Source organism: Trematomus bernacchii, unplaced genomic scaffold (genome assembly GCF_902827165.1).
Source record: "Trematomus bernacchii unplaced genomic scaffold, fTreBer1.1, whole genome shotgun sequence".
Taxonomy (NCBI): Eukaryota; Metazoa; Chordata; class Actinopteri; order Perciformes; family Nototheniidae; genus Trematomus; species Trematomus bernacchii.
In genome coordinates, this window is record NW_022987567.1 from 5,138,830 (window position 1) to 5,163,800 (window position 24,971).

The 24,971-nt window shown below is 41.9% G+C and overlaps 2 protein-coding genes across 3 annotated transcripts in view; both read left to right on the forward strand.

Moving 5' to 3' along the window:
* Positions 1-6,130, forward strand: part of LOC117478740 (cilia- and flagella-associated protein 44) — a 32,652-nt gene extending 26,522 nt beyond the window's left edge. For both annotated transcript variants that reach the window (XM_034125647.1, XM_034125648.1), the window contains exons 30-35: positions 327-457; positions 640-756; positions 1,908-2,109; positions 2,762-2,922; positions 3,346-3,480; positions 5,254-6,130. In XM_034125647.1, the coding sequence (XP_033981538.1) occupies positions 327-457; positions 640-756; positions 1,908-2,109; positions 2,762-2,922; positions 3,346-3,480; positions 5,254-5,547 (1,040 nt within the window). In that variant the 3' untranslated portion in view covers positions 5,548-6,130. The remainder of the gene's footprint in view (positions 1-326; positions 458-639; positions 757-1,907; positions 2,110-2,761; positions 2,923-3,345; positions 3,481-5,253) is intronic.
* A 1,947-nt stretch (positions 6,131-8,077) lies between these two features.
* Positions 8,078-9,580, forward strand: LOC117478763 (tripartite motif-containing protein 16-like). Its single transcript, XM_034125667.1, has one exon. The coding sequence runs from the start codon at positions 8,078-8,080 to the stop codon at positions 9,578-9,580; it is 1,503 nt and encodes a 500-aa protein (XP_033981558.1).
* Positions 9,581-24,971: the final 15,391 nt, after the last annotated feature.

Here is a 24,971-nt window from a genome sequence, read left to right on the forward strand (position 1 = left end):
ACTTGGTTGCGGAGTTTCACTGCGAAATTGACATCGTAATTCCGACGGTTTGGGCACAAGTTTAAGGATATTATGCCTCACTTTTATGAAATAAAAAAAAAAATAAAAAAAGTATCGAAAACCGGATCTGATTTCGGTACGGTATACCGTAGCCACCAGTAACCGGTATTTCGGTAATACCGGGAACCGGTATGCACCCCTACGTCTGAACCCTATCTACGTCCTACCCTAGCTGAATAGACAGAGTGGATATGAGGCGGTGCTTCAGTGTGATTCAAGTTTAATTTGAGCTTAACTATAAGTAAGAATCTGTGTGTGTGTCTCAGGCTGTGTGCCGGCGCTGTTTGGGAACACTCTGCAGCTGCGTGAGCGTCGGATGGACCTCGAGGAGCTGCTGGTGGAGGAGAAGAAAAGTGCTGAGATTCTGAGAAAGGAGTGCATCATGCTCGTCAAGAAGGTCAAACTATTTTCTCTGTCTTTCTGTCTCATCTCACATGTTCCCTTATCACCATGTGCTCTCATACCCTGCTGTGTGTTGTTAGAGATCAGGAAGTATAAGGTTGGGCCACAATATGAACATGGATCTCCTCACCAACAGTTTTAATCTGTAATAGTGTCACATTGTGTTTGTCTCTGCAGGAGAAATCGGTGAAGAGCAGTCAGAAGGCAGCAGAGGACGACTTGGAGTTAGTCAACAGGGAGAAACAGCAGAAAATAAACGAGCTGGATGTGGTGGTTCCTCTCAGACTGCACCAGGTACACACAACAACAGAGTGAAGATAACACAGGTTCTAGTCATCAGACTTGAAAGCACATTTTAAATCCATTTTACAATCTAAGGCCGCAACAGTTTATATTCATAACTGATATATATATTGGTTATTTTCTTCATTAAAAGATTAATAGTTTGGACCAAAAAAAGTAAAAGATGCCAATTGGTTAGAAATTAGTCACATGATTAATTGATACTATAAATACTATGAAAATGAAAGTTCTATTTTAAATCCTCAGATATGCACATTTCATACGTGAAAATTAAAATTAGATATTTGTTTTGATATGAGTTGCTAACAAACAGAAGTGCAATTCATTTTTCATGTTCAATATTTTTTTTATTTTAAAGGGGACCTATCATGCAAAATGCACTTTTGTACGTCTTTTATACATGAATATGTGTCCCCGGTGTTCCAGGGAACTCACCAAGTGTCAGAAAACACAACCCTCTCTATTTTCCTCCATACCCAAATCTCTAAAAAAGGGGCTGCAACGGATCTGATAAAAACTGATCCAGATTTGAACACTGTCCTGACGTCAGGACGGTGGCGCTACGGCTATTGGGCCAACTCCACCAATCAGGAGGAGACAGCCACGGCCATTGCCGTTCGAAAGCGCTGGAGACGCTGTAGTACATATGCCAGGCCAGTAGATGGTGCTGTTCTCACTGAATCTGCCCTTGCAAAAACAGAGCTAAAACAGTGCAAATTGAGCGAAATGAGGCATGGCTAAAATGCATGATCTGTTTGGTATTTTGCAAAAAAAAAGTATAAATATGCCTTATATAGGTATGCCCCTACACTATATTATTCAAATATAGCATGATAGGTCCACTTTAAGTCATAAGTGATACAAAACAAAGACCCACACCGAAAATATACAGAAAAATACAGAAAAAACACAAACATTTACACAAAAACATAAATAATAAATAAAAACGTTTTTCATCAACTGACTGAAAATTGACAAACCTGGACTTTCATGCTAAAACTCTGCCTGTGTCTTTTGATAGGCCCTTTTTTGAAACACGGGTTTAAAGTTGATCTGTTAGTTGGGAATTTTGACTTCCTTACAATTTCTCATCTCCTGCATGTCCTCCTCTCTTCCTTCCACCTTCTCCAACCCTGCACCAGATTATGTTTGTTGTTAACGGCTCAGTGCCGTCGGACCAGAGCCCGGCGTTGGTGCTGGACATGACGGAGCTGACCCGTCTGCAGGATCGCATCAAGCAGCTGCAGGAGGAGAAGAGCCAGCAGAAGGATCTGTACATCGATGCACGCAAGCAGTACGTCGGGCTCACCCATGACCGCAAGGACATGAAAGTCAAAATCGAGGGTAAGACCAAACCTACCGGAAGATCGCCAGGTGTTGAAGCTAATTGTCTTAGTGGCCAAACCACGGTACTACAACTTCTGGTCAGTCCGTTACATCAATGGGTCCAAAAAGACCCTTTCCCATTGACTTACATTATGCTCTTATTTAAATCATCATGTCCTCAAAGTTGTAAAATGTTTCCCACAAAAAAAAATATATATATAAAAATGTGTATACAAATATAATATAATCAATATATTAAAATGAACAGTCACTTCAATATCGTTGAGAAATGTACATTAGTGCAAGAAGCCATTGAATTCAGCTGACACAAAATTGCTTAAAGCCAAGTACTCATCATGTGTAGTGGCACTTTTCAGAATCATATATATTAAATTACTGGTTTGGTGATTGTTGATGCATTAGTGTGTCTATTACAGCTGGTCAAGGTGGAGCTAATTTAATTACTTTACTTATTGCTGCTAACATATAATTATATTTTAATATGTTTATTTATATTTTGTAGTGGCTATTGATCTGAATCCGTAAAGTAACTCGAACTGTCAAATACATTTTGTGGTGTTCAATATTGGCTTTCAAATTGTAGTGGAATAACCATTTATTGTACTTAGGTAAATGTACTTACTAGATACTGATGTGTGTGTTGGTGCAGTTCTGGAGAAGCAGTGCCACGAACTGATGATGATGAAGTTTGGGAGGGAGGTGGACCTGGAGGCTCTGCAGACGCTGTCAGGGAACAGGAGGCTAGAGGAGCTCAAGCAGGAGAAACTCCTCCGAGAAGCTGCATACGCCAAGGAAATCAAACAGTGGGATGTACGCTGACAGTGTGTGTGTGTGTGTGTGTGTGTGTGTGTGTGTGTGTGTGTGTGTGTGTGTGTGTGTGTGTGTGTGTGTGTGTGTGTGTGTGTGTGTGTGTGTGTGTGTGTGTGTGTGTGTGTGTGTGTGTGTGTGTGTGTGGTGTGTGTGTGTGTGTGGTGTGTGGTGTGTGTGTGTGTGTGTGTGTGTGTGTGTGTGTGTGTGTGTGTGTGTGTGTGTGTGTGTGTGTGTGTGTGTGTGTGTGTGTGTGTGTGTGTGTGTGTGTGGTGTGTGGTGTGGTGTGTGTGGTGTGTGTTGGTGTGTGTGTGTGTGTGTGTGTGTGTGTGGTGTGTGGTGGTGTGTGGTGTGTGGTGTGTGTGTGTGTGTGTACGTTTGAGCACCTTGTGAGATATCTGTATTTTTGTGTGTGTGTTTATTTAGGCCAAGGTAGAAGAGGCGCGTGACCGTTTGATGGAGGTGACCAGGTGTAACACTGAGCGAGTTCTCTGCATGACAACTCTTATGGACAAGAACCGAGAACTGGAGCGTAAAATCAACGCTAGCCAGAGGAAAATGGTAATTTCTGTGCACATTATTTTTATATGTATTATCAAACAAAGCTTGGATCCCCACTGTCGTATAGGAGTATTAAACTTCCCTTTCAATGAGCTTTATTTCAAGCTGATTCAGAGAGACACATTCTGTACCCACAGAATTTCTATTTCCCTTTCTAATCTGCAGAGGGCGACAGACATTACACATAGTCATGTGATCTATTAGATGTTATATTAAAGGGGACCAATCATGCAAAATGCACTTTTTGATGTCTTTTATACATAAATATTTGTCCCCGGTGTGTCGGGGAACTCACGCAGCGTCAGAAAATAAACCCTCTCTCTTTTCCTCCGTACCCAAATCTCTAAAAACGGGGGTACAATGGAGCTGATCCAGATTTGCGTCTGATATGATGTAATATCGGCGGCGGACCCACAGCACTATCAGAAACGTTGCTTTCAGAAACAATGCGTGACTGTTTTGGACGTAATATGGTCTTTGTTTACATTAGCAAGCATCACTAACACTCAGAGCTAACCTGTACTTGAGAGCACATGTATGAAGAAGCAGGATATAAAAAAACTCACCTTGTGGTATAACCGGCAAGAGAGAAAGCCTTTGAGCTCCATACTGTTTCAGAAATAATCTTTGATAATCCATGATATGGCGTTTCATCACAGCAGTATCTGCCGGTAGAATCTCCCGCATGAGCTCAGCCCCTTCTTTTTTTAAAGCTTTATACCCAGAATCAGCGCTTTTGTAACAGGAAGTGAAATAGAGGGATATGAAGCATGGCTAGAATGGGTGATCTGTTTGGAATTTTGAGCAAAACACCTCATCGATATTTGTATACCAGGGCTGACCCTGGCCAACTTGTGGCCCCACGCAAAGTTAATGCAAAGTTAATGCAAAGTTAATGCAAAGTTAATGGCTTGATCTGCGTGTAGGGAGGGGCGGGCCTGTCTGTGACCTATGCTATTGCCTAAAAATAGCATGATAGGTGACCTTTAAAATAATTTACTAGAGCAGTCAAGAAACAATCCACACACAGTAATCACACCCAGTTTTGTTTGTGGTAATTATAATAGGTTATTGTTTTACCTCAATTTAAAGGTAGGGTAGGTAAGTTTGAGAAACCGGCTCGAGATACGCTTTTTGTTATATTCCATGGAATGCTCTTAACATCCCGATAGCAATGAATATCTGAAGTGCTTTGACAAAAAATCCATAAAAAAATGTAATCTGTGGAAGCCGTAATACTGTAAAAAGCACGACCAATCATTTTAGCTGGCCCGGCTAAAATAACTGGATGGCCTACCTGCCTGTCAGCCTTCCATCTGTGCACAAACTTATCTCGTGCCCTCATTGGTCATGTGCGCGTTCGTGTGTGTTGGAGGAGGGGCTCTATAAGGAAGTGGCAGATTTTCTCCGGTTGTGTATTTTCAAATTCTAGCGATCTCGAGCCGGTTTCTCAAACTTACCTACCCTACCTTTAAAAAGGCGGTTGACTAAATTAGACTCCTTAACATCATCACACTAGGTATTGTAGGTTTATTGCCAAACATTAGCTTTTTACTTCTGTCGATTGTATTTACGCTTCAAAAATCACAAAGTGGTGATAATATTTGGATATTATATTTCAAGATTATTTGCTGTGATGTACCGAAATCCAATAGGTTAATCCCATTGCTTTTTGTTAAGGGAGTTCTCTCGATGGTAACTTCTGGTTCGACATACAAACACACATCATCACTGCACCACTCATACCTTAGGAATGTGTTTGTGCGTATCCAGGGCAACAAGTCCCAGGACTACAGGAGAGGTGTAGACCAGGTGGAGATCCAGAGGCTCCAGGGGCTGGTGAAGACACAATCACAGCAGGCTGAGGCGCTCCGGAGAGAGATCGGCCTCCTGTCCCGTAAAGGAGGCCACGTTCTGCCCCCAGCCCAGGCCCGGCTGCCCCCGATCACCCCCTTGCCCAACCCCACAGGACGCACCAAAACCAGCACACAAGGACCGGGGCGTCTCCTCAGCCAGGTTAAAGCACCAGACTCCAGCAGACAGGGAGTCAATCAACACTCTGCTTAGTAACAGTAAAAGCACTTTCTTATAAATTATTGTTCTGAAGATTCAAAAATACTTCGGTTTGCTGACCATTAAGTTTGTTTCTGAAAAAGCTGCGCAGTGCAAACCTGTTTATATTATTGACCCCAAGACTTTTCCTATCACATCACCCTCAGCTAAGCTAACAACAATGAAAAAGGAGTCTCTGTTTGTATGTCCGTCCTTCCATTCCTTTGGCCAACGTTCATCAGTGGACTTCACACATCGGGTCGGTCATACTGTTGTACAAAAGTATACACACAATATAGGGTAACAACAAGAAACGAGACTAAAAACTAAGTAATCTAAGGTGCAAACATTTGACAAATTAGGGAAATTAGCACCAACTACCTTTCACCCAGGGAAACGTAAACCAATGGAAACATCTGGTGATAAATCATATCGATTATTTTGGCGGCCACATCTGATCAGTTTTGGGCAAAATTATTAAGTCAAAGATGTGATGAATAGGCCTTTTTCACAGCATCATTTTCACTTGTCAGTAGAAAAATCTATGTGTACCCAATAACGATTCTATTCTATAAGCCATCCTAGTTTGACAGTTTGCCAGCATTAAAGGTCCCATGTCATGCTTTTCCAGTTATTACCCGTCCCCTTGAGTGTTATGTAGCTTTTTCTGCATGTAAACCGTCTGCAGAGTCACAAACCCTCAAAGTACACCCTGTAGCGAGTAAAACTCTAACACAGAAAAGACCTGTCTATGCTGCCCCAGAACGCCTCGTTGGACATTTCTCTTTTTCCATTGTTTGCTTCCTGGGTTCTGTGACGTGTGAACACCCAAATCAACAACAAATGACTGGATTGCCCCAAATGGACCAATCCGCGGAGCACCTCGCACACCAGGATCCCTTGGCTAACTAACAGGGAGTCCCCATTGACTTGCATAGAGCTCCCTGAACGCTGGTAATAGACGAGTTGGGATCGCGGAGAAATGCTCTCCGCAGACCCATGCTCACAGCATTATAAACCTTTTTCTTACTCAATATCAAGCCACACTTATTGTTTTTACTTCGGCTGTGAGTGTTTGTGTGTGCTCAGGATGAGTTTTGCTTTTTCTCGTTGTATCGCCGACCAGGAAACCTGTCCGCTCCTCGCAGCAGCAACGAGCCTCGCCAATCAGAGCACACTGGGCTCACAGGGAGGGGGGGGGGGGGGGCAGGAGCTCCAACAAGCCGTTTAGGACAGAGAGTGAATACACATACTATACAGAGATGCTGTATGAGAAACCAATGTGATTTTGGAAAATTGCACAATATAAATCTATTCTAGTAGACCTCAACAATGGAAATATGATCAGTAGAAATGGCCATGACATGGGACCTTTAAGAGTACAATGACCCTGTAACCAACAATAAAATCATTAACAACAGGCTTTAGCATTACTTCCAGGATTCCTCGATCCCATTGGAGTTATGTGTCTGTATATGAAGTGTGGCCCTACCTACTGTGTGTGTGTGTGTGTGTGTGTGTGTGTGTGTTTGAGAGTGTGTGTGTGTGTGTGTGTGTGTGTGTGTGTGTGTGTGTGTGTGTGTGTGTGTGTGTGTGTGTGTGTGTGTGTGTGTGTGTGTGTGTGTGTGTGTGTGTGTGTGTGTGTGTGTGTGTGTGTGTGTGTGTGTGTGTGTGTGTGTGTGTGTGTGTGTGTGTGTGTGTGTGTGTGTGTGTGTGTGGCTCTAGCTTCGTGTTGAGTTCAGAGTCTATGGAAATTCCACCTGGTCTGGTGATTTCTGCTGAAACAAAACTTAAAGCCTGCAGTACTATTTCATTAAGTCAAGGCTTTCTGTTCAAATGAAACTTAAAAGCACAATTAATAACAAAGAACATCAATCATAAACCTTTTTCATTTTTCAGCATACACAACAGTTTAACTTTATAATGCAAAGTATGAAGAAGACATGTACAATGCATTTAAAATGTTAGGTTAGAAAATATTGCATTTGATTTAACACTTTTGGGGCTTTCACCATCATTCTGACAATCTCAAAATGTCTCCTGTTCACGTATAGTGAAGATTTTATAATAAAAAACTATAATACATTTAATCAGATTTAGTAAATGTGTATTACAATGGGAGAGGCTTATATCAGGAAATCGACAAAGCAGCATTGGTTCAACTTAGTTCTTCAAACGATTTATAAACTCAATGTGAACAACACTGACGTTAACCAGACTTAACATCACCATGATCACAACATTGATGTTAAGCAGACCATTTCAACAGAAATGTTCTTCTTCTCTAATTCAATTCACTCACTGATCCATCCACTTCTTGTCTAATACTAATAATATATATGAATAATCAAAGTTGGTAAATGTTCATAGAAATGAGTAAGAACAAAGTATCAAACATTGGCATCTGAAAGCACCTGGGTGTGGCCCTTTAAAGAGTGTAGTAGGAAGACAAACACCTATCTCTCGAATCAAGCACTATGGAAACCACTCCCACTTGGTATATTGTTAGTCTCATGCTCGATATTCAGAGGCAGTGAGAGGTGAAATGGCGCTGCAAATACATCAGCTCGGTCGGGACGAACTGTGCTGTTTTATCTGCAAGGATCTGATGAAGGATCCGGTGACTATTGCCTGTGGTTACAGCTACTGTAAGAGCTGTATTAGTAGACGTTGGGATGGAGAGAAGCAGGCTAAAATATACAGCTGTCCTCATTGCAGACAGACCTTTGAACCAAGGCCTGCCCTGGTGATAAGCACCGTGTTGGCAAATTTAGTGGAGGAAGAGAAGAAGAAGACAGAACCCCAGGCTGGTCCATCTTATCACCGTGATGCTGGACCTGGAGAAGTGGGATGTAGTCCTACAAGGAGAAAGAGGAAATCTCTGAAGTCCAATCTGCAGCCTCACGATGAAGTTCCATTTAAGAAAACCAAGCTAATTGAAGCTTCGAAACTTCATGAAATGAGTGAGAAGCAGAATGAGCTTGCGGTGAGTCGGCAAAATATACAGCAGAGAATCCATTATGAAGAGAAAATTGTGGAGGTGCTTCTGCCGGAGGTGGAGGCCATAAATCTCTCTGCTGATGAAGCAGTGAGGGAATGTACTGAATTAGTCAAACTCATTGAGCAAAGAAGCTCTGATGTGACGCAGAAGATTAAATCCCGGCAGAAATATGAAGTGAGTCGGGTCAAAGACATTCAGGAGATGCTGCAGAAGGACATCAGTGATCTGAGGAGGAAAGACACTGAGCTGGAGAAACTCTCACAAACAGATGATCAGATCAAGTTTCTACAGGCCTACCGCTCACTGTCAAATCTCAGGGACCCTGAAAAACCATTCAGAGTCAAAATTGGTCCTGTACGATACTTCAAGGGTGTGACAGCAGCTGTGTCAGAGGCCAGAGGTAAAGTACTGGAGAGCTTTGATAAGGAATGGATGAAGATCTCAGAGAAAGTGCCTGAAGTGTATGTTAAATTGTTGCCAGACCCCCAGACCAAAGCTGATATTTCACAATATACAGGCCCCAAAGTTCTTCTCAAACTGGATCCAAACACAGCGAGCATGCAGATACAATTATCTGAAGATAACAGGAAGGCAACCAAAGTGAAAAAGCAACACTCATATGATCCACACGTAGACAGATTCATGGCTAGGTCTCAGGTTCTGTGTGGAAAAGGTCTGACTAATCGTTGTTACTGGGAAGTGGAGGTGAGTGGTTTCGGAGTTTCAGTAGCAGTCGCATACAGAGATGTTCCCAGAACAGGACAGGAAAGTGCATTCGGGGACAATGACAAGTCTTGGGCACTAGAGCTTAGTAAAACGATTTGTAATTTCAAACACAACGGTGAAAAAAAGGCCATTCCTGTTTCTGTCCTTCAATCCTCAAGGATTGGTGTTTTCTTGGATCAAAAGGCAGGTGTTCTGTTCTTCTACAGCGTCTCTGAAACCATCACCCTCCTCCACAGAGTCCACACCACATTCAAGCGGCCGCTCTATGCTGGACTCGGTGTTCATTGTTATGGAGCTTCGGCTACATTTCGTGACATCTAGGTCGAACAACTGTCAAGTGAGGTCAGTGAAAACTAAATGGACATTATTTAGTGAGATCTGCAGCTGAGATGTGTGATCTCACATAGAGTTGTTCATATCATTGTGTCTCCCAGAAAACATTGAGCAGAATATCTTTTGTAACCTTTTGTTAGAGTTTTTTTGTGTGCCTTTTTTTCAATATTTATTTTGGGTTGGGACATAGGGGCTCAGATAAATAAAACATATATACAGTCTTTAACATATGCGATTTTAAGTAGTGCCTGTTTGTCACGTGAGGGACAACCTCTGACATACAGTATCTTGTTTATTCTATATTTACATATTATTGGATCTTTTCATTTGTTAGTAAAATTGTCTTGTCGTGTCTGTTTACCAGCGTTTGATCACAACAGGTTTCACAAGTTGTGCTTTTGAAAAGGGAAAATCAGCCGTCTTAAAATAGGTGTGGACATGTCCCCAGTTTAAAAAACATCTATATGGGTGTATGTGCTATGTTAGATATTCATATTTGTTGTTGTCCTATAATCTGATATTGACACTGCACGACAAGTCTTCTCTTTGTAATCATTTCATATTTGATCATGTGTGTTTAATTGCTGTCACTTTGTAATGCAGAGAAAATGTATGTTACTAATCATCAGAGGTGGGACCAAGTCATTGTTTTGCAAGTCCGAGTCAAGTCTCAAGTCTTTGCGCTCAAGTCCGAGTCAAGTATCAAGTCTTTGCGCTCAAGTCCAAGTCAAGTCTCAAGTCAGGATGGGAAAGTTAAAGTCAAGTCCAAGTCCTAAACTTTGACAAAACAAGTCTTAAACAAGTCCTTATGTGCTTTTCAACAAATGTAATGACATCGATCAACAGAATAATACTTAATAATCAAACTGCTCTTTATTAGTCACATTAATAATTTTATTATCCATTTTCTCTCTGCTGGTAAAGTAACGTGTTTTCTTCTATTTTAAGAGGGATCAGTAAGGTTAGGCCACCGTGACGGTTTGATTCAGAAGGAGTTTAATGTATAAGATCCCTGATGTTGAGGTGACCAGAATGTTTATTTCCACTGTGTACAACATGCTATAAGGGACCCACTTCTATCTTTATGCAAGGGATAATGTGCAGCGAGGCGTCTCTATGGGGAAAAGAACACCTGAATCTAGATCCCTCTGCAGGTGGTACTTTAAGTATATTTTGATGATAATGCTTTTGTACTTTTACTTGTAACATTTTGAATGCAGGACTTTTTATTGTAACCGAGTATTCCTACACTCTGGTACTTTTACTCAAGTACAAGATCTGAACTTCTCCCACCTCTGACAATAAATCCTGAGTGGTTACCAAAAGAAAACCCTGCTTTGAAGGTTATTTTTATTTTACAAATCCTGCACTGAGCTCTGCTTTCTCCAATATCATTGACATGCAGCCAGATGCTGCTTCTTCTTTCGGTTTTCGCTCATTTCTTGACTTTTTCCGACGCGCTTGCATTTAAATCCGGCTCCCCGTCTCCCCGTGGCTCTGTGTAGCTGGCCTATACCACTACACTTGCTGTCTTTGGAGCGTCTGCCCCCCACCCTTCTTTCACATAATGGTATGATCCTAGTGTGTCCTCGCATATGATTGGCCGCATGGTGGCTCAGCAAAATAAAGTCCCGCCCCTGCCTGCATGGATTCACAGCAAGAGTTGGAGCGGCTGAAGATTCTGCTCTCCCCGACGGGAGTCTGCTCTTCTAAAGGCCCCTACACACCAGGCCGATATCGGCCGTCTTGCGTTGTCTGGCGAAAACGGGTTCCTTGTCGCCCAAAGTCAATTTGGTGTGTCCCGAACCCTCGGCCGTGACACGCCTTATTTGGCCTTTCACGGTCGACACCCGGCCGATTCAACATGTTGAATCGGCCGGGTGTCGGACACAAGCTATCGGGCCAAGAAACCACTCTGATCAGCTGTTCAGCTAGCAAATGAGAAGCGAAACGGAAGTGAGGGACGTAAACAAACGATTTAAGGCACAGGACAGCAGCTAAACACCAGCAGGTGATACTTAAAGACATCAAACATAGCCCTTAAATGTCCTCTCTTACCTCCCACACATAGCAGGGACATCTCTGATATCGGCGGGAGCGTCCCCGGCTGTCCTCTGCTGAGAGCTCCGTGATTTGTTTGGTCAAGTCCGGTTTTTCATCTCATCGTAAATTTAGCAAGAAATGGCCATTATTACATTGTTGACTCAATAAACTACACACCCGCCAGAACACTGCGATCATCAGATGCAGGTCTATTAACTGTGATTTTATAGTATGTCTGCACTTTATGTGCTCATTTCATCATTCATGTATTTTTATATTCTAAAACATGTTTTCGATGGACGAGAGTGAAAATGGAACGCACACGCTATTTGTTTGTTTATATCAGTCTGTTCTTCTTCTCTGTCTTCCGGTTGTTGCCTATTTTGAATGACGAATACACACTACCGCCAACTGCTGGTAAGGAGAGTTATTGCCACTCACGCATGCGCAGTTCGTACGTGCTCGGCTGAAGTCTTTGCGGTGATTTCCAGTGCGACACACGGCCAAGACGCAGGAGAATTCGTCGATGGAACTGTCGGTGTCGGGTGTCGGCGAGTTCTCTGGTGACTGCCTGGTGTGTCAGGGCCTTAACGGCAGCTCGCGATCGGCGTGTTGGAGACCTCTGAATTAAATCATCAAGTCACCTCAAGTCAGAAGGCTCAAGTCCAAGTCAAGTCCCGAGTCATTAGTGTTCAAGTCCAAGTCGAGTCGCAAGTGTTTTGTGATTTTGTCAAGTCGAGTCCAAAGTCATCAAATTGTAGACTCGAGTCTGACTCGAGTCCAAGTCATGTGACTCGAGTCCACACCTCTGCTAATCATTAATTAGAATATTGACTTGATTTTGTTTTGAAATGTAGAAATGTAATGTAAAAGGGAAGATTGAACATGAACTTTAAAAAAAGGATTTGATGATTAGATGCTGTCGATAACTGTTAATGAGTCCATTGATTTTTAAAGAATGAATAAAGTTTTTTTGGATTCATTTGATGTCTCTGTTTCTTTCTTCTTAAAAGGCTACACGTTTAGTCGTCCAAAAATGTTAAATATCGGCCTACGACATGAGTTAAATAAAGATTACATTTATACAGAGATGGCAAAACTACAGACATCCTTTACTCAAGTAGAAGTACAGATACTCGTGTTTAAAAATACTCAGGTAAAAGTAGAAGTACTGACTAAACTTCTTCACTTTTACTTGAGTAAAGAAGTTTAGTCAGTGGGCTTTGAAATGTACTTAAAGTGGACCTATCATGCTATATTTGAATAATATAGTGTTGGACCATACCTATATAAGGCATATTTATACTTTTTTTCTTTTCAAAATACCAAACAGATCATGCATTTTAGCCATGCCTCATTTCGCTCAATTTGACATTTTTTTGCTCTGTGTTTGTAAGGGCAGATAAGGGCAGGCATATGTACTACAGTGTCTCCAGCGTCTCCAGCGCTTTCGAATGGCAATGGCCGTGGCTGTCTCCTCCTGATTGGTGGAGTTGGCCCAATAGCCGTAGCGCCACCGTCCTGACGTCAGGACAGTGTTCAAATCTGGATCAGTTTTTATCAGATCCGTTGCAGCCCCTTTTTTAGAGATTTGGGTATGGAGGAAAATAGAGAGGGTTGTGTTTTCTGACACTTGGTGAGTTCCCTGGAACACCGGGGACACATATTCATGTATAAAAGACGTACAAAAGTGCATTTTGCATGATAGGTCCCCTTTAAGTAAAAAGTACCCATAACTACCAGCTGTTTTAAAGAGTACCTGACCTCCCTTTATATTAATAGAACAATAATGTCATTGTTAGCTAATGAATGTTTCCATGCTGAACAACGGCAACATGACAAAGTTTTCATTGGTCCCTCTTCTTTAGAGAAGACCAGGAAATGATGGATACACGGATCGTGTTCAAATCAATAGGCACGCAATGACTCTAAATAATAATGATCACGCCACTAAACACACATTCAAACTAAAGGAACCAGCCTGTTTGGAAAATGAAAGAAGTAGAAAGTACAGGTATTTGTGTTCAAAATGTAAGAAGTAGAAAGTACAGGTGTTTGTGTTAAAAATGTAAGAAGTCAAAGTAAAAAGTCGTTAGAAAAAATAAGTAGTGGAGTAAAGTACTGATACCAGAAAAATCTACTTAAGTTCAGTGACAAAGTATTTGTACTCCACTACTTCCCCACCTCTGCATTTATAACAAATATAAACCTGTTTGAGTATTAAACGCTGGTAAACAGACACTACAGGTCAATAAGAAAGAACAAGACAAAAAACTGAGGTGCAAAAATAGACATGAGTTAAATCAGCAGACACCACCTGTCACCAAGAGAAAAGTAAGCCAATGGGGACATCTGGTGGTGCAACACACACACACACACACACACACACACACACACACACACACACACACACACACACACACACACACACACACACACACACACACACACACACACACACATACACCACAGACTGTACACACTGTTATTAACCACACATCTAAGACACTAAACTGGGGAGGAAATGGATGCGGCAACACCACGCATATGTTCATATTTATATGGCAATTATACAGTTTTGCTTTTTATTTAAAAAAGAACATTGGTGGGTTGATAAATAAGGTAATGCCTAGATTCCCATTTGGGAGAATGTGGTATAAAAAAGTTGTGGTCTGCAAAGGCTCAAATCACTGTGTTCCCTCCAGAAGAAGTTTTTCTCCCACACACACACTAATGAGTAAATTGTTTTACAGTTACAACTTAAAACTATAGCATTAAATGTTCTATTTTACAGTTGAAACACTATTACCGTAAACACAAATACAGTACTTGGAAGTTACTGTGTTTCATTTTACAGCTATAACACTACTGCTGTAACAAATAAAGTAATTACATATTACTGTGTTTCATTTTACAGTTTAAACACTATTACCGTAAACACAAATACAGTACTTGGAAGTTACTGTGTTTCATTTTACAGCTATAACACTACTGCTGTAACAAATAAAGTAATTACATATTACTGTGTTTCATTTTACAGTTTAAACACTATTATCGTAAACACAAATACAGTACTTGGAAGTTACTGTGTTTCATGTTACACTGTTACTGTAAATAAAAACTTGTAAATACTGTGATTACCTGTACAGTATTTAACTGGCAGCAATTGACAAGTTACTTACTGTAATTCATTTTACAGTATTTAACTGGCAACAATTGACAAGTTACTTACTGTTTTACAGTAAGTAACTTGTCAATTGCTGCCAGTTAAATACTGTGAATTTCACGGTACGTTTCTTACAGTGTATATGAAGTGTGGCCCTACCTACGGTGAGTGGGTGTGTGTGTGTGGCTCTAGCTTCCTGTTAGGTTGGATTCTATCAATTCCATTTGGTCTGGTGATTTCTGCTGAACGAAACTTAAAGCCTGAAGTACTTTTCCATTGAGTCAAGGCTTTGTGTTATAACGAAACTTAAAAGCATAATTAATAAGAACATCAATCATAAGCCTTTTTCATTTTTCAGCGTGCACAACAGATTAACTTTATAATGCAAAGTATGAAGAAATATCATGTATAATGCATTTAAAATGTTAGGTTAGAAAATATTGCATTTGATTGAACCACTTTGGGGCTTTCACCATCATTCTGACAATCTCAACATGTGTCTCCTGTTGATAGGTGTAGTGAAGATTATTATATATATATTATATTTATAATATAAGACATTTAATCAGATTGAGTTTATCTATATCATAATGTGAGAGGCTTCGTCAAATCAGCCAAATGTAACATCCCCATTGATCACAGCATTGATGTTCAGTAGACCATTTCAACAGGAATGTTCTTCTTCTCTAATTCAATTCACTCACGGATCTCTCCACTTGTGTCTTTTCACATTTTTGCATCTTTTATTTTCAGAAGTTACAAGGTGAGACAATACCAAAACATTAAGGACAAAACAACAAATCATAATAAAACCCACAAAACAAAAACAGACGAGAATCTTTATATCCATGCATCCAGGACCATGCATACAATCTGAAATTATTGTTGTAGTTATTATTATCGTTATTTAGTGGGAATGCTGATACAGCATTCCAACTATATGTTATGCTACGGACAAACAGTTTATTATTCCACCGACTTATTTTGGCCCTCTTCTCCTCCCACATTCAACATCGCAGAAACTCCGTTCAAACATCAAAACGTTCAGCTCGGTCGGGAATCGCAGGCTATTACTTTTATCATTCATAACTTTCATAATTCCAGAGATACATCCCATAATACATCACATTTTTAACATTTCAACTTTAACATTGCGCAGCTCGTTAAGGCAGAGTGCGTGATGTCACAGCGAGAGTGTAGGAAATCTTGAAATTTGCCTTCATATCTTTTTTTAAAACTGCCATAATTCCCAAACCCTACATTCCTGAGACATAATTTTTCATGACAAACGTAGGAAAACATCTCGTAGCTTGAAAAATGACAAATAATTAAGCAAAAATAATTAAACAAAATGCCTCTTGAGGGCATGAAGTGACAAAAACATTCAACATGTCTCCATTAAAACCCATTGTAATTTCAGGCTGATGTTTCCTCACAGCAGCAGCCGCACACCTTTAGTTAAACTGCCAAAAAGGCCACATTATTAACCCGAAAGTACACAAAAATTACACTTCAGATACTCAACTTCCTTGACATGCTTCACGTTTTGAAATTTCACTGATATCTGTTATCGTTCTTCCACAAAACGTTCACATGTAAGAGGTTTATCTCTCATTCAGAACAATGCAAACCTCTGATCTCTACAGAGCTCGTTAGTTCAACTATAAACACCTGTGTAATGGAACACGATGATGTCATCACTCCAACTGACTTCAGATAATGGTTAATGGTCGTGCCCTCAACAGCTCTACGTCAATTATGGGGTGTCATCATATGCCGTTCAAGAGAAGAGAGAGAGGGCAATCAAGAGTCAGTTCTAACTGTTCATTTCATTCTCTCTCTCTCTCTCTCTCTCTCTCTCTCTCTCTCTCTCTCTCTCTCTCTCTCTCTCCTCTCTCTCCTCTCTCCTCTCTCTCTCTCTCTCTTTAATTCATTTGACAGTATTTAACTGGCAACAATTGACAAGTTACTTACTGTAATTCATTTTACAGTAAGTAACTTGTCAATTGCTGCCAGTTAAATACTGTGAATTTCACGGTACGTGATTCAAGATGGCGCCTGTGTCGGCTCGCCGCTCCCTCAGCTCTCTACCTTTAGCTATCCTGTTTTTGTTTTATGTTTGTCAGAATGTCTCTGCTCTGCTCGTTTACGATCGCCAAGCTCTCCTCCACCTCAGACCCTCACTGGAGTTGATATTGCTGCCCAAACCTACATCTGGCAACCATAAATCGTCCCCCCCCCCCCTCTACTGTCGAATATTCCCACCTACCCTGCATACCTGACGGCTTCTTCTGGGACTTATCCACGCCTCGGATGTCATGGCCCTCCCGCTGCACGCCATGTGAGGGATCGATGGATTCGCCCTGTTTTTCCGGAGCTGCGGACTCTGCTGGGCCCGCTGGCAGCTCCTCCTGCCCGACTGACTGCTCCCGGCCCGCGCGGCGTTCAACACGCACATCTTCGTCAGCTGAGACGCACTACACCTTCGGCAAGCCCGGAGCGAAAACTTTGCATGGCTTTGCTAAATGCTAGGTCGATAGCAAACAAAACGTTCCTGCTAAACGACTTCTTCACCTCTCGTGAACTGGATTTTATGTTTCTGACGGAGACCTGGGTCCACGCTGGCGAGTATACACCGTTCTCTGAACTTCTTCCTCCTGACTGTACATTCTTCAGCTCCCCCCGTGCCACCGGCCATGGTGGGGGCATAGCATCAGTGTTTAGAGCTAGCCTCCAATGCCGATTGCTTCACCCTGTAACTAGCTATGCTAGCTTTGAGTTGCAGCTTTTTGAACTGAACCCGGCCTCGCCTATACTCTGCGCAGTCGTGTATCGTCCGCCAAAGTGCAATAAGGATTTTATAAATGACTTTTCTGACTTTCTGTCCGGGATCATGGTGAAATATGATCGTGTTTTGATCTCCGGAGACTTTAATGTCCATGTGTGTTGCGAGTCCAAACCTCTGGTTAGGGACTTTTTAAATCTCCTTGATTCTTTTGGTCTCGTTCAGTCCGTGGCTGGCCCAACACACGAAAAAGGACACACCTTGGACTTAGTATTATCGTTTGGACTGTCTGTATCTGTGGATGAAATATGTGCAGCAACGCGTATCTCAGACCATTTACCGGTTCTGTTTACAACCTTGATCCCTTCCGCAGGAGTCGAATCACGTGCCCCTGCGCGTTGTCTGCGTTCGATTAACCCCTTGACTGCCTCACAGTTTTCTGATGTTTTTAATGCTTCTCCTATCTGTAAATTAGAGGTGAACTGTGTTTTTAGTGCTGATGAGCTTATCTCCATGTTTGACTCGACATGTACACTAATACTGGATTCTGTTGCTCCTTTTACGCTTAGACGCACCAAAGTTCTCTCAGAGCCGTGGCTCAATGACTGTACTAGCGCTCTTAGAAGCACCTGCAGGCGTGCAGAGAAAATCGAAAAAGGATAAACTCCATGTCTCCTTAGAAATCCTTCGTGCTTGCCTTTCTGACTACCAGACGGCAGTCAAAGCAGCCAAAACAGAGCACATTTCTCCGCTAATCTCCAAAAACAGCCATAAACCTCAAGTTCTTTTTAATGTCCTCAACTCGATCATTAATCCCTGTGATGTTCCTCCAATTGTGCCATCGACTACTCTCTGTGATAAGTTTCTTACATTTTTTATTGAAAAGGTATCTGCTCTTAGGCTAGCCCACACTAGTGCTACCCCAGATCCTGCTCCTTTTCTGTGCCCTGCTGTCCTCGACCACTTTGAGCCTGTATCCCTCTCTTCTCTCTCGGATGTAGTCAAGCACCTGCGGCCGACAAACTGCACCTCAGACAGCATTCCCTCTCGCCTTCTCAGAGATGTTTTAGGATCAGTTGGAGCAAGTATTTTATTACTTATAAATACCTCTCTTAGCTCAGGATGTGTCCCAGCTGCCTTCAAACATGCCGTGGTTAAGCCACTACTTAAAAAGAAAAATCTCGACCCTTCCATTCTCGCAAATTTTAGGCCCATCTCCCAGCTACCTTTTTTTATCAAAAGCCCTGGAGCTAGTAGTCTACGCCCAGCTGCAGTCTTTTTTAACCACGCATGGAATCCATGAAAAGTTTCAGTCTGGCTTCAAACCCATGCACAGTACTGAAACAGCTCTTTTAAGAGTTTTTAATGATCTGCTCCTAGCCGCCGACTCAGGTAGCCCAGCTGTCTTGGTGCTGTTAGACCTGACAGCTGCCTTCGACACTGTGGACCATAGCATCCTGTTGTCACGGCTTGAACAGTCCGCTGGCATCACAGGCTCTGCCCTTGCATGGTTCAGGTCCTACCTGACAGACCGTAGCTTCTCAGTGCAGCTAGGTGCCTTCTCCTCAGCCATAGCCCCTCTTACCTGTGGGGTTCCCCAAGGCTCGATTTTGGGCCCCATCCTTTTTCTACTGTACATACTGCCCCTAGGTTCAATTCTCACAAAACACAACATCCCCTTCCACTGCTACGCCGACGATGTACAGATCTATCTGCCACTCAATTCAAATGTTAACTCATTACAGCTATTGATGGACTGCTTAGCAGAGATCAAATCCTGGCTGAGCCAAAATGTCCTCAACCTCAATAGCCGCGTTCACACCAAGTACTTTTCCCACAGTAGTTCATGAGAACTTTAGTGCATGAGAGTTCTTTTAGTTCTGACGAACTAAAGCAGATCGCGTTCACACCAAAATGAGTTCCTGGGGGTGGATTAGGCAAATGAGCCGCTGACGTCACTTCTTCTTCTTCTGCTTTGGTTTTCCTGGCAGGCCGCAAACAACTTCACGGCGAGTACAGTAGGTGGCGGTATGCACCTTAAAGTTGCAATTCGCCAAAAAACCGAGAGAAGAAGAAAAAAAACTTCCGCTTCCGCTGTATGCTTCTGTTTACCTTCCGACCTCAGACACGGTATGGAGTTGACGTTTTGGTGCTCGTGTTATACAGCTTCGTAACGGAGTTATTTAAGCCAATAACTCAGCCACAAATACAAATACAGATCGACCATTCAAATGCAATAGAAATGCTGAGTCGGAGGCGAAGGCGGTTAAGAAGCCTTAACAAAAGGATTAGACGACGAAATCACACGCGATGGACATGTTTCGCCGTTGTACAGCCGAGGATGATGGCCGTTATCACGCCCAAAGAACAGCAATGGTACGTTCATTAAATCACATTAATACTATCTAATGTAGGATTTATGGAGTTATGTAGGGCTAATTTGTGTCTTTGTATGTGTTCCAGATATGCGAATACTACGGAACTCTGGGTGAACAATAGAACGTCGGCCTGGTGGGAGGTGGTGCCAACAAGTGCAGTGGATCGAAGATTTCCGAATGTCCAAGGGCTCTTTTCAACTCCTCTGTATTCGCCTGGAAGCAACGTTGGGGAGAGGCATCTGAACAGCATGGAAATTGTAAATTGACAATAAAGCTGATCTTTTGTACAGTGCATTTGGTTCTCTTTTATTTACCAGTCAACAGACACAATTACAATAGTGCAGACACACCTTAGTGCAAAGATTAAATGTCAGTATCAAAACAGTACTCATACTGTATATTTGTATATTAATGAGTATATTATGTTAAATGTGTGTTAAAGACAATGGGATGAGGTTGAAAGCTCTTTAAAAACTTTTGTATACATACATGTTAACATACATGTTAAGCATACACACCTGAAGAACTACGTTACACACACACAGGTTAGTCTGTGTACCGCTGCACTGCTGTTGGTTTAAACAAAGACAGTCATGATGCTAGTGCCGTGCATGTGGGTTCTCTTTTATTTATCAGCAGCAGATCAATAAGTGTCAGTAGTATCAAAACAATATAATAACAGTGGCAATATATATATATATAATAACAATAGGTAGGCTCAGCAGCAGACACACCTTAGTGCAAAGTTAGGTGTCAGTATTAATAACAGTGGCATATATATATAATCACAATAATACAAAATTAACTGTCACAGGTGTAGGCAATTTGGGGTGAAGTGTCTTGCCCAGGGACACAACGACATCCTGACTGCAGTGGGGTTTGAACCTGTGCTCCCCTGATCTGAACACCAACGCACCAGACCACTGCACTACACGCCTCCCAACAAGTCATTGTACAGTTTATCAACGACAAGTTTTTCTTAATTTTTGTATTGAAGGCCTGTTGGATTTAATCAGCTCGCTTAGCACTGCCAGAAGCCCAGCCTGAAAGGTATTTTGTTGCTCCACCTCGATTCCTGGGCCTTGTGTGAATGCAGCAGCCGTTCGTCGTGCATCTCCTTGGCACGCAGGTCCTCATTCTCCTTGCTGACCATGGCACGGCGGTCCATCGCCATGATGGTGTCAAGGAAACTGTCATCGCGTGCCCACTTTCCTAAGGTGAAATATGCAAGATACAAGATCAGTTTAATCGCAACAACGAGACAACATTGTCCAAATCTGTCTCTGCAGGCACACAACAGGAGGAACACGGGGAACACCTTTGATTTGACTATTAACATTTTAAATGGTGAAGGCACTAGCAATTGGGGGATGGAGGGCTCTCAGGTCATGATAGGGAGGCGTGTGGCGCAGTGGATAAGTGCATTGGTGTTCGGATCAGGGGAGCACAGGTTCAAACCCCACTGCAGTCAGCATGTCGTTGTGTCCCTGAGACACTTCACCCCAAAGTGCTCCTGTGGGGATTGCCCACAGTATTGAGTATGTAAGCTTTGGATAAAAGCGTCTAACAAGTGACATGTAATGATTCAAAAAGCTTTTGAATATTGAATAACAAACCAATGTGGTTTACTTGTTATCCACAGTTTAGCTGCTAAATGTTTTTTAGCAATGCTTTTCTTTGTGATCCACATATCTAAATGTATAAAGTGTGTTTTCACCTCCGTTCCCTCCTGTTTGCTGCAGTATGGCAGCAGCGGTCAGGATGGTAGTCCTGATGGTGTCCGCTGACCGGGCACAGGGTGTGGAGCTGCCTACTCTCAGCGGGGGGGAACTGAACGTGGAAACTGTGTTTCTCTGAGGGATCCTCCATGTAGTCTGAGAAGCCTTCTGAGGAAACAAGGTCAAACTATTTAGGATAATACAAGGAACAATGTTTAGGCAGTAAATAGAATTTCAATTACATTTCTACTTCAATGTGCAAAAATATTAGAACATCAGTCTTTGTGGCATGCAGGTAATCAACTGTTTAAGCTTTTACCATTAACATGTAGAATGAATGTTGCAAATTACTTGAAATTATAGCAACTACAATCTATTGTTTACCTCTATGCATTAGCCACAGAGGTAGCATTATGTCCAGCTAGCATGCTAATTGCTAACGTTATATTATCGTTTTATCCCGGAGGGGAAAACTAGTTTCTAATCCTGAGAGAAACACCTCGCCTGAAACACACGATTAGTGCCATGAGTTAGTGAAGCAAATTACAGAACATTGCACACTTATTCACAAGTCAAAACGTGTTCATAGCGGGCATGGATGAGAATAGCTAGCTAGCTAGATGTTATTATCCAGCTTGGACCTAACGTTAGCTAGTTCTAGCATGGCTAGCTCGATCTACTGAGCAAATAAAAGTACATCTAAGACCAGTATTGTGCAGATTAAAACTGTGCAGTGCATGTATTTTATTTTACCTTGGTAGTCGTCCCGACATGACTTTGCCAGGTCTGCTAACTTTGCAGAGCCACAGAAACTGCATTCAGTAGAAGCTTCTGAATGTGGCGCTTCGCATCCTCCGAGTAAATCGCCAGAAGCGCAGACACATCCTCATCACTCCACCGCTCCAATTGATTTATTTAGTGTTGCTATAATAACTGCTTTCACAAAAGTAATCTCTTCGGGTGTGCTGCGAAGCGAGGAAATACAATGGCCGCTTACAACAAAAAATTCAGAGTCAAACGGGCGTGGTTTGCATTCCGCACAGCCAATCAGACGTACGAACTACTTTCTCCCACAACAGGCCCTGCTCCCTAGCAGGGCCTGAAAAGCGGGTCTGAAGAACTAAGTTGAGCTACTTTAGTTCCTGGGGCTTTTTGGTGTGAACGCAAATATATCGTAGTTCTGATGAACTATTGTGGGAAAAGTACACCAAAGTACTCCGGTGTGAACGCACCTATTGAGAGCAAGACTGAGGTTATCTTTTTTGGACCCCAACCTCTAGCCTCCCAGGTTGATATTCTGGGCTCCCTCAAAAATAATATCCTCCCCTCTGTCACGAACCTTGGAGTGACCTTCAATAGCGCTTTTAAATTTGATAAGCAGGTCAGCAGCGTAGTCAAAACCTGCTTTTTTAAAATACGACTATTGGCCAAGACTAAGTCGTTTTTATCGTTTGAGGACCTGGAAAGGGTTATTAATGCCTTTGTTACCTCGAGGTTGGACTACTGCAACGCTCTGTACGTGGGTATGGACCAGGCGTCAATTAAACGCCTGCAGCTAGTCCAGAACGCAGCTGCACGTCTACTCACTGGCCACAAAAAGCGTGACCACATCACCCCTATTCTGGCCTCACTGCACTGGCTTCCAATTCGGTTCCGAATCGATTTTAAACTCCTTTTATTTGTTTTTAAAGCACTAAATGGGCTGGCTCCGGCCTATATAGCGGAACTCCTCCAGCGCTACACCCCAACAAGAGCTTTAAGGTCTGCTGACCAGCTGTTGCTGATAGTGCCAAAGACCAGGCTCAAAACCCGAGGGCACCGAGCCTTCGCAGCAGCTGGCCCTAGGCTCTGGAACACTCTGCCCCTCCATGTGAGGTCGGCCCAGACCCTAGGGGTTTTTAAATCTACTCTTAAGACACACTTCTTCTCCCTGGCCTTTTAGTCAGAGCGGAGCACGACTCCTGACTTTTCCCTGTGTTTTCTTTTTAAATATCTGTTGTAATTTATTGTCTTTTATTGTGATTATAGAAATGTGTTTTTATGTGATTGTAGTTATTACTTGTACAGCACTTTGGCCCGACCAAAAATCGCTTTTAAATGTGCTCTATAAATAAACCTTGATTTGATTTGATTTGATTTGATTTACAGTGTATATGAAGTGTGGCCCTACCTACGGTGAGTGGGTGTGTGTGTGGCTCTAGCTTCCTGTTAGGTTGGATTCTATAAATTCCATTTGGTCTGGTGATTTCTGCTGAACGAAACTTAAAGCCTGCAGTACTTTTCCATTGAGTCAAGGCTTTGTGTTATAACAAAACTTAAAAGCATAATTAATAAGAACATCAATCATAAGCCTTTTTCATTTTTCAGCGTGCACAACAGATTAACTTTATAATGCAAAGTATGAAGAAATATCATATATAATGCATTTAAAATGTTAGGTTAGAAAATATTGCATTTGATTTAACAACTTTGGGGCTTTCACCATCATTCTGACAATCTCAACATGTGTCTCCTGTTGATAGGTATAGTGAAGATGTTATAATATAAGACATTTAATCAGATTGAGTTTATCTATATCATAATGTGAGAGGCTTCGTCAAAGCAGCCAAATGTAACATCCCCATTGATCACAGCATATTTTCAGAAGTTGCAAGGTGAGACAATACCAAAACATTAAGGACAAAACAACAAATCATAATAAAACCCACAAAACAAAAACAGACGAGAAAAAAAAATCATTCATTTATTTATCTTTATATCCTTGCATCCACACACACACACACACACACACACACACACACACACACACACACACACACACACACACACACACACACACACACACACACACACACACACACACCACACACACACACACACACACACACACACACACACACACACACACACACACACACACACACACACACACATACACACACACACACACACAGTGTCCAAACCCATGTTATATTATTCAGTTTGCTTCAATCTCCCCTGGTAGTTTGGCGTTGTCAAAAACCTTCTTTGTCTAGATGTCTGTATTTTCTTCACCTGTAATTACTTTAACTACAGCACATTTTCACACAAAATAAATAATAAAAAAATACTTTTATAATTATAATCAACGTAAGAACAAAGTATCAAACATAGGCATGTGAAAGAACCTTGGGTGTGGCCCTTTATAGAGAGATCCTCACACTGCAGCTAGAGCTGACACAAATTACATAAATAATGAAAGTGGGAACACAGATTAAATTATCAATATGTATTCAGTACATAAAGCCAT

Bases quoted from the DNA above. Each gene is read 5' to 3' on its own strand.
- LOC117478763 (XM_034125667.1), top strand. From the start codon at position 8,078: ATGGCGCTGCAAATACATCAGCTCGGTCGGGACGAACTGTGCTGTTTT.